The 13,037-nt window shown below is 44.7% G+C and overlaps 1 protein-coding gene across 2 annotated transcripts in view; it reads right to left on the bottom strand.

Annotated features, from left to right (window-relative positions):
- Positions 1-10,740, bottom strand: part of eif3g (eukaryotic translation initiation factor 3, subunit G) — a 32,997-nt gene extending 22,257 nt beyond the window's left edge. The window contains exons 1-3 of one of the 2 annotated variants that reach the window (XM_059992330.1): positions 10,600-10,740; positions 10,462-10,508; positions 1,144-1,197 (exon numbers count right to left, since the gene is read on the bottom strand). In XM_059992330.1, the coding sequence (XP_059848313.1) occupies positions 1,144-1,197; positions 10,462-10,508; positions 10,600-10,619 (121 nt within the window). In that variant the 5' untranslated portion in view covers positions 10,620-10,740. The remainder of the gene's footprint in view (positions 1-1,143; positions 1,198-10,461; positions 10,509-10,599) is intronic. The other variant, XM_059992331.1, reaches the window with a different exon arrangement.
- Positions 10,741-13,037: the final 2,297 nt, after the last annotated feature.

The following is a 13,037-nucleotide window of genomic DNA, read 5'->3' as shown; positions in this document are numbered from 1 at the left end:
CCACTGTGCCTCATCATATCTTGGGGCTCACATGGATCTAAGAGCTAAATTCCAGAGGCAGGAGTTATTTCCTTGATATCAAGATAACATCTGAATGACTAGTACATCAAGGAAGACAAGCAAAATGAATGAGTAGATACTAAGATCCAAGGTGAAATGGTTAGTTACATCCATAAAAGAAACATTATTTCAGTCGTTGGAGCTAAATTCTCTAAGCCAAGGATTTTGTCAGGGCAGCGTCCTATTCCCATCCATCTCCAGCTGCTTCCATTAATGACCTTCCTTCCATAAGATCAGAATGAAGACACTTGTTATAAACAAGTCCATTTCCAACTCCTGTCCAAACTAATCAAATGAACCAGGCCATAGCTGCATTCAGCAGGATTTATTTATAGAGATAGAGCACAGAGTAGGCCCTTTGAGCCACACCAACCTCCAAATCTGAGTCTAATCACAGAACAATTTACAACGACCAATTAACCTACCAACTGGTACGTCTTCAGACTGTGGGAGAAAACCTACGCGGTCATGGCGAGAATGTACAAACTCCTTACAGACAGCAGTAGGAAATGAACCTGGGTCGCCTGACTGTAAAATGTTGTGCTAACCACTACACTACCATATCACCCTAGACAATGTTCATGTGTACTGATACACAGCTAGTAATATTCACACGACAGAAGTACCAGGCAACGAGGAGGTCTTTAGCCAACTCAAAAAAAAACCAAGAGTTTGGTTTATGGTTTCATCTGAAGAACTCAGTTTATTGTCACATCTCAAAGGCAGTGTTGCATTCCCTTGTTTCTGCACTAGAGAATCAACTTGGGTTACTAGTACAAAGCTGTGAGGATCGAATCCACAACCTTCTCAATGAGTTATAACAATGCAAACCACTGAGCCCCATCTAGCCTTCACAGGTGAATGCAGGGCTGTGCAGAGGATGCTTCCACCCTAGCCCACAGCTGATCAACCACCAGAAACACTCCTAAATTAGTGTAGCTCAATCTGCTGAAAGAATACACCCAAGTTCCAGACACTCAATCCAGGGGTTTAAAATCTATCCAAGATAAAGATGTGCATAGTTGCAAGATTGGTAGGAGTTTGAACTACTTTAATGAACTACAGTATATCTTTGCTGCCTACCTTTCTGTCTCGATCCATCGTCATCTCCTTCAAATGTACTTTCAGTATTTTTATCTGGAACAGCAAAGTGGTTAAAGACTGCAGGATGGGACAAAGCATCACACTGTACAGGGCAGGTTCAAGAGCAACAATTGTTTGAAGTGAAAGTAAACTCCCACAGCAGCTAAACTGTTGAAACACTGCCCATTATTACAGTTATTACTGGAAGCAACAAGTCTAACATTAAAATAACCCCAAATGAACAAGAGCATATTAATTATAAACAAACACTATCACTACTTCGCCAATTATAATGATTGGCGAAGTGAGGCTAGTGAGATTAATTTACTATTTGGAGCACGAAGCATAGTGCACATAACTCAGCAAGCCCACCAATTCTACCACAAGGCTCCATTATTACAGCAAATCAGTGCTCAGTGAAGTTTGCAACATTCTCTCCTAAACTCTTTTCCAAAGATCCCACAATACATATAGGAACAGAGAGTGAAAGGTGGTGCTACTAAAACGGATCCACCATCGGAGAAGCTCCCTGCTATTTTATTGAAGCACATACCCACTGTATTTCAATGTACCAATTCAAAACCATGTGAATCAAATCCTGTTCCCACTAGCCACTTCGGCCAGATTTAAACACACAGGAACCTTTACCTTCTGTTAAAATCCCAACCAGCTTCCCCAAAGAAACCGGGAAGAAGGAAGTGACTGCCACAGGTTCCATTCCACAGCCATGACTCCAACCCCCTTGTTCTGCAACTGAGAGTAAACCAGGCTACTCACTTCCTTTGTGTCTCACCTCCTCAAGAAGCTTCAGACTACGATTCCATATGATCACTTAAACAGCTATGCTCTATTTTATCAGCCAACTCCGCCCACTTGGGGTCAATTTATTTCAAAACCCTCAACCATGATGCAACCGCTAGCCTCAACCATTCCAACATACTCCAGGACAGGCTGCCTCAATCTTCTCCAAAACATGAGATTGCCACACACAACTAATGCAGAGAAAACTTACAAGGATGTTGCTGGAACTCAAGAGCCTCAGTTAAAGGAAAAGGTTGAATAGTTTAGGACTTTATTCCCTGGAACGAAGGACAATGATGAGAGATTATGAGGAGTAAAGATATGGTGAATGCAAGCAAGCTTTTTCCACTGAGACTGGGTGAGATTAGAATCAGAGGTCACGGATTAAGGGTGAAGGGTGAAATACTTAAGGGGAACCCGAGGGTGGCGTGAGTGTAGAATGAGCTGCCAGCGGAGGTGGTGAATCCAGGTTCAATTACAACATTAGTACATGCATGGGACGGATATAGAAACATAGAAAACCAACAGCACAATACAGGCCCTTCCGCCCACAAAGCTGTGCCGAACATGTCCTTACCTTAGAAATTACCTAGGGTTACCCATAGCCCTCTATTTTTTAAGCTCCACGTACCTGTCCAGGAGTCTCTTAAAAAACCCTATCGTATCCACCTCCTTCATCATCGCCAGCAGCCCATTCCCCACACTCAACCCTCTCTGCGTAAAATACTTACCCCTGACATCTCCTCTGTACCTACTTCCAAGCACCTAAAACTGTGCCCTCTCTTGCTAGCCATTTCAGCCCTGGGAAAAAAAGCCTCCGACTATCCACATGATCAATGCCACTCATCAACTTATACATCTCTATCAGGTCACCACTCATCCTCCGTCGCTCCAAGGAAAAACGGCCACCTTCACTCAACCTAAGGCATGCTCCCAATCCAGGTAACATCCTTGTAAATCTCTCCTGCACCCTTTCTATGGTTTCCATATCCCTAGTGAGGCAAACAGAACTGAACACAGTACACCAAGTGGGGTCTGACCAAGGTCCTATATAGCAGCAACATTAGCTCTCAGCTCATAAGCACAATAGCTTTGAGTGTCCTATGGACTCGGACCTCAAGATCCCTCTGATCCTCCAGACTGCCAAGAGTCTTACCATTAATACTATATTCTGCCATCATATTTGACCTACCAAAATGAACCACCTCACACTTATCTGGGTTGAACTCCATCTGCCACTTCTCAGCCCAGTTTTGCATCCTAGAACAGATCCCTGAGGCACACCACTGGTGACCAACCTCCATGCAGAATATGACCTGTCTACAACCACTCTTTGCCTTCTGTGGGTAAGCCAGTTCTGGATCCACAAAACAATGTCCCCTTGGATCCCATGTCTCCTTACTTTCTCAGTAAGCCTTGCAAGGGGTACCCTGCCAAATGCATTGCTGAAATCCATGTACACTACAGCTACTGCTCTACCCTCATCAATGTGTTAGTCACATCCTCAAAAAAAATCAATCAGGCTTGTAAGACAAGACCTGCCTTTGACAAAGCCATGCTGACTACTCCTAATCATATTGTGTCTCTCCAAATGCTCACAAAGCCTGCCTCTCAGGATCTTCTCCATCAACTTACCAACCACTGAAGTACGACTCACTGGTCTATAATTTCCTGGGCCATCTCTACTCCCTTTCTTGAATAACGGAACAACATCCGCAACCCTCCAATCCTGGAGAACAACGGTCTAGGTGCAGGTAGATAGACTAGGTACAGAAACAGGCTAGCATGGACTAGATGGACCAACAGGCCTGTTCTGTGCTGTAGTGGTTTTTAATTCTATAACTACAGGAATCAGACTGGAACCAAATGGCCTAGCACCAGCACCAGCTTTGGGAAGTCGGTAGGGGGGTGGGGGGAGACCCCAGGAGTACCACCAGGTGAAGCTAAAAGTGAGCTGCCACACAGGGACAGAGAGTTCCAAAACCATCACCATTCTTCATGGTGATAATGCCCACTGTAGAAATGCCAAGGACTAAGTGTTAAGACATACAGCAAAGCATTAACTTCAGCAACCAATCTTTAGGCCTGAACATAGATTGTAGATTAAATTTAAAATACAGCCCTGAAAATAAGTTCCGAGAGCTGTGGACATCAGTTAATTGAAAAACCAGACAATGCTCATTAACATTCATTTTGGGTGTCTGAAGTGTGGGTGCGAAAAAGGTGTGGAAATTATATCCAATTCAAAGGAAGCATTGTAGATACATTGTAAATATAGAATTATCCTTTGAGCTTTGGCATATAAATTGCAATGTAATATTGGGTCCAACAGGCCTCTTCCTCTAGACTTTATCCCATTTTGTTGAATAAAAGACTACTTTAGATCTACCAGCTGTGTCTCTTCAGTGATTTTAACATACAACACTAAGTATGCAACATCTTCAACTAGCGCTGTTGAGTGGATAAATCACAAGCAATGTGGAAGACTGACCAGGGTGGTGAGTCTGCAAAATCCAGGGCAAATCCAAAGTGGCCAAAGACTGCCCAGATCTACATCCCTCGATCAAACTAATGAAGAGCAGTTAGGACCCAAATCACAGAGTGGACGCTGTTCAACTGGAGGCATTGTGTATTTAATGGTGGCAATGCAGCACAGTGGTTAGTGCAATCTCTATACAGTGTCAGCGCCCGCTGATTGGCAATCGATCCCCGCCACAGTCTCTAACGAGTTTGCACATTCTCCCCGCGATCTCATCCGGGTGTTCCAGCTTCCTCCCACATACCAAAGATGTACAGTAACAATTAGGGTTAGTGAGTTGCATGCTATGTTGGCACCAGAAGTGTGACGATACATACAGGCTGCCCCTAGCAAACCTCAAACTGTGTCAGTTGTTGACACAAAATGAAGAATTTCACTGTATGTTTTGATGTTTGTGACAATAAATCTAATCTTGATTTTTAGCAATATGACAAATATGAGGGAAACCCACGCTGTTGACTGCCCACACCTTCTCCCTACTTCATTTCTTATGACGGCATTCAAACTGTAACTGGGTCCACAACACACCCTATCTCAGTGCAGCCCAGCATCAAGCAAGTCCGATATTTCCATCCTTCCCTCTACAATGGTACACCTCGATGATTCATTCCTACCAGCTGGAGTGAATCTGACCTACAAAACTAATGGCAACCTCTTCCACTGCGTCCGGTCCGGAACCAAGGTCGCCCAATACCAACAACCTCACTACATTATGCTGACACCACTTGCAATTGTGCAGTTTTAGAGGCCGAATTCCATTACCTTCACCAATGTGTACATTAACACAGGCCTTATAATCCACATCCTCTTCCAAACTCTGTGTAGGTCAACATCCTGTTTAATGCTAACGGTGCACAACAAGATTCTGGAAAAAGTGAACCACTTTCTATATCACAGGATACAGCTCTCAGAGGCAGATACTGATAATTAATTCCAAAGATCGAAGATTAGGTTTATTTGTCACACGTATAGTGAAATGTGTCAATCACCAACAATCTAAGAATGTGGTGGAGACACCCTGCAAGTGCCCCCATGCTTCCGGCAGCAACACATGCCTCCAACTTACTAACCTTACTCATACGCCTTTGGAATGTGAGGGAAACCACAGCACCAACAGGAAACTTACACATCACAAAAACATACAAATCCTTACAGAGACAGGAACTGAACCATGATGGTTGGCTAAGTGTGACCTACCAAGTCATTTCTTTAGCTCTCTTTAGTGAAGCAGTGTAGTCTTTGAGTGCTCAGATCACCAGGCTCTGTGGTCCACTGACCATCAGCATTCCCTGCCTTCCAAATGCCTCAGTGACTTGGATTACCTACACCTGGCACTGTTAGGAGAGTCACTAACAAGGGAACAGAGATACAAAATAATGGACCAGTCATTTACAACCAAGATTGAGCAGCCAAGTGGATCAACTTCTGCTTCTATTTTCTAGTGGTCTGACACAGATAACTGTTTCTGCAAAACCCTCCAAATCCTCTAAGAGAATAAGCAAACCAATGTCTCCAGCCTCTCTCAGGCCAACATCTCCACAATGAAGCCCTCATTACATAGTCTGTTTCACTGGGCAGGCCCAATCACACCCTTTTCCAAGCCCTGGTAATCTGACTGAGAAAAAGATCTTCCCAAAACTTCTTTGAATAAAGTGCAACTATCACCACTGATTCCTGAAAATCTCTGGTTCAAGAACATTCAAACTAACAAAGCAACATTCACTGAACACTGAGAACCTCAAGGACAGGTGCTAAAAACTTAGAAGCCCAATGGTTCTTTTTATTATCCAAGTATGTATGCGGAATACAACTAAGATTTATCTTCTCCAGATAGCCGTAAAATACAGAAAACGAGAGAGGTTGAAAGACATCAATACCCCCCCTCACCCTTTAGTTGTAATCGACCCCACCTCATACGAAAAGAAAAAGAAATAAAAACTTGCAAACCTCAAACCCGCCCCAACCTCTCTCGCATAAAAACAGATTAGAAACAAGAACATCAAACCCCCAGCCTGCCAATCCGCAATGGGCGAGACAAAAAAAAATAGAACTGAAAGAGACCGATATGAAGTACAATCCAATACAAAAATACCAAAATTTCAATGACATCTCTGAGAGCAACCCAGTGGCCCCTCGGAGAGCAGTGACATGAACCAGTGGCCCCTCCAAGGGAAGGGTTATGAACCAGCAGCCCCACCGAGGGAAGGGTCACAAACCTAGCGACCTCTCCAAGGGAAGCGACTAAAACCCAGCAGTCTCTCTGAGAACCTCTCACTCTCCTCAGCATACGCCTTGATAGTTCAATCTTCCTTGATGCTTTAATCAGGAAGAAATGTAATCCATCATGGCCCCCTTGTCTTTTGTCTGAGCTTCTCCTTGTGGTACCTCATGCTTGCCCAGAAGTTCTAACTCAGGTTGTCATGAACGAGAAGGGCTAGCCTACACTCTGGTATATCACTATGATTCCAGTACAAATGGAGGATGGAGCATACCATCTCTCATCTCCTTCACACCCCGCTTAAGGGTCTCAGTCCAAAATAGCAGCAGTATTCTTTTCAATAGATGCTGCCTGGCCTGCTGAGTTCCTCCAGCATTTTGTGTGTGTTACACGGATTTCCAGCATCTGCAGATTTTCTCATCTGCCATCCAGGTACAGCCTGCTAAGTTATATAAATACCATGTATATGCCAGGCTGTGACCATCATTGGAAAGGGTAATACAGTGGCAATGTTAGTGCTTTTGCCTCACAGTCCCAACCCTGACCTCTCTTGCTTTCTGTTCTCCCTGGGAACACATGGATTTCTTGAGTCCTCTGCTTTCCTGTTATATTCCAAAGATATGTGGGTTGGTAGTTTAACTGCATTGACACGTGTTATAATTCTGAAAGAGTTGATAGGAATTTGCGGAGACTAGCTTACAGAGAAATGAGTGGAGAATGGTAACGTTCTGTGAGCCAGCACAGTCACAATGTATTGAAATGATCTGCTCCCAAGCTATAGGGAAATATGGGACAGTCTGAACACAGGAATGCAAAGCAGAACTGGACCAGCTTCAGAAACACTGCAGCTACAAGAACAGCTCAATAGTTTTATTTACTGAGCCAAGTCACTTCTCTTCACTCTCCCAAAGACTCTGCAACTTCTACATAAGATAGGAATGGCACTGGAACCTCTCTGCTCCTGCCTAGCTGCAACAGTATTTCAGTTCATCGCCATTAGGACAGTGCAGTCCACCAGCCCACACTCCATTCGTCAGCTTAAACATTTATGTTCTTCACCAACTGACTGCAGTGTTCCTCATCCAGAATCAGATTCCAGTTTAATATCACCAGCATTTGTTGTGAAATTTGTTAACTTTGCAGCCGCAGCACAATGAAATCCATACTAACAGAAGGGGAAAACATGAATTACAGTAAACATATTATACAGTGAAATTAAATTAGTGCAAAAATAGAAATTAAAGTAGTGAGGTAGCATTCATGGTTCAATATCCATTCAGAAATCAGATGGCAGAGAGGAAGAAGCTGTTCCTGAATCACTGAGTGTGTGCCTTCAGGCTCCTGCACCTCGTTCCTGATGGTAGCAATCAGAAAAGAGCATGTCCTGGGTGGTGGTGGTGGGGGGGGGGGGGGGGGGGTCCTTAATGATGGATGCTACCTTTTTGAGGCACCACAGAGGATACTACGAGGCTATTGACATGATGCAGCTGACTAATTTTACAACTTTCTACAGCTTATTTTGATCCCGTGCAGTAGTCCACCCCCATACCAGAGGGTGATGCAGCCAGTTAGAATACTGTTTCAACAACTCTCTCAAACCATTGACCTCTACCACCAAGATACACAAGCCTAATTTCCCCGATTAATAAAGCCATTCCTTCATTGTAGCTACACTGAAATTGTGCAACTCCCTCCTAACCAGCACTGTTAAAGCACATTTGCTCACTTCATTAGTTAAGTACATATACATCACCATATACAACCCTGAGATTCATTTTCCTGCAGGCACACGCAGAAAATCTAAAAATAGTAGCTATAACAGGCTCAAAGATCAACCAGAATGCAGAGGGCAACAAGCTGTGAAAATGCAAATATAAATAAATAGTAATAAATAACAAGAACACAAGATAATGAGACAAAAAGCCCTTAAAGTGAGATCACTGGTTGTGAGAACACCTCAATGATGTTGTGAGTGAGTAGTTATCCCCTTTTATTCAAGAGCCTGATGGTTGAGGGGTAATAACTATTCCTGATCCTGGTGGTGCGAGTCATGAGACTCTTGGACCTTCTACCTAACGGCAGCAGTGAGAAGAGAACATGAACTGAGAGGTGAGGATCCTTGATGATGGGTGCTGCTTTTCTACGACAGTGCTTCATGTGGATGTGCTCTATGGTTGGGAGGGTTTTAACCATGATGGACTGGGCCGAGTCCACTACCTTTTGTAGGATTTTCCGTTCAAAGGCGCTGGTGTTCCCATACCAGGACATGATGCAGCCAGTCTAATACACTCTTTACCACACATCTACAGATGTTCACCAAAGTTACAGATGTCACCCAGTTGAATTTACATCCTCAGTGATAAAGTGTTTTTGACAGGCTGGTGATGAAACATCAGCAGGTCGGACAGCATCCATGGAAACAAGCAGTCAACATTTCGGGCCTAGACCCTTCGTCTAGTACCCTTGTATGTGTTGCTTTGACCACTGCATCTGCAGTGCACTTTGTGTTTGACGATGAAATACATCAGCTCCTCCCTGAGGGATGACTTACTGCAGTTCAAGACAGATCACCACCGTTTTCTTTTCTGAATAATTTACTTCTTATTCTGAGACCATGATTCCTAGTTCTAGACTCCTTAGCCAGAGGAAACATATCTGTTGAGCCCTCCATGTATGCTTCAATGCAGTCAGCTATTCTCCCAAACCTCAAAGAGGCCCACCCTACTGAGTATCACCTCATGAGTCAAGTCGTCCCATCATAAACATGAGAAACCACATCCACCAGTCATTTAGCCAGTGCACTCCAGATTTCAAACCCCCTTGAAATCTGTCACTTATCTTAAAGTTGTGCACTATCTACATCTCTACCCGCCCTCCTTGTTTCTATCTCTTTAATTCTTTATATCCTAAATAACTCACATTCCTGCTGCTTTGTAGAATGTCTAAGCAAACATAGAAATATTATATTTGGTCCCTCAGTGAAATCATTATGATAGACTGAGAACAGTTGGGGCACTGGTCCCTGCAGAATTCCATCAGCCAAAGCCTGCCCACCCACTTATTTGGATCTTTTGATTCCAATCTGCTGGCAAGTCTTGGTGAGTAAGCAGAAACTGTGGGTATTTCAGTTGAAACCCTGCATCAGGATGCTGCTTCAGCTCCTCCAGCAGATTGTTTGTTGCCTCGATTCCAGCACCTGCAGTCTCTCTCAATCCATGATGACACGTTATCCTAGTTTTACGTGCTCTCAATTTATTCATAAAACTTCCAGACATCACAACCGCAGGAGATAGCAGAGGGAGGAGAAACTGAAACAAGATTTTAAAATTCTCCAAAATCTATACAACTCCTTCTGATAATAAACCAACAAAGCAATTCAAAACCTTTTCCCCGTTGGAGTTATACAGATGCAGACAGTATTTTAGTTGATAAATCTCAAACCCAGAAATATGACAAATTAATGAGGTACAAAATGCCTCTAGATTCAATTCCTAGCCAGTAATATACCCAGTTTAACAGAAAGGGGTGACACAAACCCGAACATTTACACTGGGGGGGGGGGGGGAGGGAATGATGGCGGTAACCCTCTCAAATGAAGAGGAGGAGAGATGTCGCAGTTAAACAAATTGGCAGCTGGCAGGTAGGGTAAGCCGGTTCAAAGTAGACAAAAGAGCGGCCGCCTCAGGCCCTCCCGTGCCCCCTGCCTCCCGCCCGCGTCCCATGTGCCGGGCCAGGCCCCGGCCTGCGGCCTGCTCCTTACCCTCGTCTCCCTCCTCCTCCACCTGGTCGGCCCAGCTGGGCTTCGAGCTGCGAAGAAGGAGGAAAAAAAAGGGGCAGCCATTAGTGAAGCCGCGGCAAATCGAACCCCCGGTCCGCCTTCCCAGACCACAGCACTCACTCAAAATCCATCGGCGGCATCCAACAACAGCAGCCCGGCCGCTCCGCACACCCGGTACCGCCACTCGTCCAGGACAGAGGGCAGGCTGCCCGCTACAGCGCCGCCGCAAGCCGGGAGGACCGGCGCCCCACAGACTTGGCGAGCCGAGTGATACAGCGCCGCAAGAGGCTGGGAGGATCAGCATTAACGGCGCTATCCGCAGATGTAGGAGAAAATAGGGAGACTTGGTTCTTCCAACAACCAAAAATGGAAGGAGTCATTGAAAAGTACAGCACAAAACAGGTCATTCAGCCCATCTAGTCCACGCCAAGCCATTTAAACGGCCTTTTACTTAATAATAACTTACTTATTATTATTTATGGTTTTATATTGCTATATTTCTGCACTATTCTTGGTTGGTGAGACTGTAACGAAACCCAATTCCCGTCGGGATCAATAAAGCATGTCTGTCTGTTTGTCTTCTCCCATTGACCATAGCCCTCCATACCCCCACCATCCATGTACCTAACCAAAGTTTTCTTGAAGGATGGAGTCAACTCCTGAAAACAGAAATATGAACTGTCAAACGAGAAAATACCGGAAATACTAATCATTTCAAGTGTGCAGAGGAAGAAATAGGGTTGAGATTTCAGATTAATGAAAGGTTCTTGAGTATTTACAAGCTTCTTTGGGTTCTGATCCTATATCCCATTTTGTATTTTTCTCGCTTCACATGGGCCAAAGACCTATTTCTGTGCTGTACTTCACCATGGCTCTATTCCTATCAACTGCCCTCACCTCTACTGATTCTATCCTCCTCCTATACACTTACAGCAGCCAATTAACCCACTGTTTTCAGATTCTTGAACAGACCTCTTTTATCACAAAATGGACCCTTGACCTCACAATCCGCCTCGTTATCAGGAGCTAAAAACACTGTTCTGTCCCCTCAGAACGGGTGCAGAGCAGTAAAAATGTACACAATCACAATCCATATCCCTCCCTCTGTCCTTACCCTCAGACCAGAGACAAGGGCAGACGGATGCCTGAAGCAGCTGCAAGGGGTGTGGGGGTGAGAGCACTAGGATAAGGACAACGTGGCACAGGTCCACACAGATTGTAAGCAGAATCCACAACCATTGATCAAATCAAAGCTCTGCAGTGCAGCCACACCTGGTTAAGGCGGAAGGGGGTAGAGGAGTCTCCGAGACAATCCCCTCTCCTCAGTGTGGCCAAAGTAAGTATCAATGTCCAGGCTGGCAGCCATCTTCAGCCAGCCAAGGGAGTAGATGACCCACCTTAGCTTCTCCTGGAGATCCAGACACAAGCTATCAGTCTTCATTGAGGAATCAGAGGTGGAGAGAGTGAGCAGTTTTAAGTTCCTGGGCGTCAATATCACTGAGGGCCTAACCTGGACTTAACATACTGAAGCAGCTACATAGAGGGCAGGACAGCAGTTGTAGTTCACTAGGAGTTTGACGAGATTTGGGATGTCTCCAAATCACTCACAAATTTCGATAGATGTGCAGCTGAGAGCATTCTAACTGGTTGCATCACTGACTGGTATGGGGTGGAGGGGTGGTACTGAACAGGATTGAAGGAAGCTGCAGAGAGTTGTAAAATTAGTTCCATCATGGGCACTAGCTTCCATAGTATCCAAGACATCTTTAAGGAGCAGTGCCTCAGAAAAGCAGCATCCATCATTATGGACTCCCAGCACCCAGGACATGCCCTCTTCTCACTGTTACCATCAGGTAGCAGGTACAGAAGCCTGAAGGCACACACTCAGCGATTCAGGAACAGCTTCTTCCCCTCTGCATTGTGCTGCTGCCGCAATGTTGACAGATTTTATGACATACTCCATTGATATTAAACCTGATTCTGATTTTGATAGCTGTGGACTCTGAGCCAAATCGATTCTTTTCATCTGGTAGCAAGGAAGTGGTGAACCCGGTGCTTTTAACCCAATGTGTGGAAGCAAATGCTGTCCCAAATATTGTGCTGAAGATTTAGAATCATTAAAGGAGCCAATTGTGTCCATGCCAGCATGTTGTAAACCAATTTCCTGACAGATCATCTAGTATTTTGGTTCAACTATCATCCAATTATCTTCCCAAAATCCTCACTAAATCTCAGCTTTGCAGGATCAGGTTCCACATCATAGTGATCTTTCAATACTTTATTTGATTCCATCTCCTGCAGCCTCCAACTGATGGTATGAACATCGGTTTCGCTAACTTTTCATCATTTCTTCCCCCTCCGCCTTCTCTCTTTCTTAATTCCTCATTCTGGTTTCCCTCTTGTCCTTCCTCTTCTCCTCACCTGTCTATCTCTTCCCTCTGGTGTACCCACTTCCTTCCCTTTCTCCCTTGGTCCACTCTTCTCACCCATCACGCTCCTTCTTCTTCAGACCTTTACCATTTCCACCTATCAGCTCCCAGCTTCATCCTCCACCCCAC

The sequence above is a fragment of the Hypanus sabinus genome, chromosome 16, assembly GCF_030144855.1.
Source record: "Hypanus sabinus isolate sHypSab1 chromosome 16, sHypSab1.hap1, whole genome shotgun sequence".
In the NCBI taxonomy this organism is placed as follows: Eukaryota; Metazoa; Chordata; class Chondrichthyes; order Myliobatiformes; family Dasyatidae; genus Hypanus; species Hypanus sabinus.
Note: the sequence above shows the minus strand (reverse complement) of the source record. Positions and strands in the feature narration are given on the sequence as shown.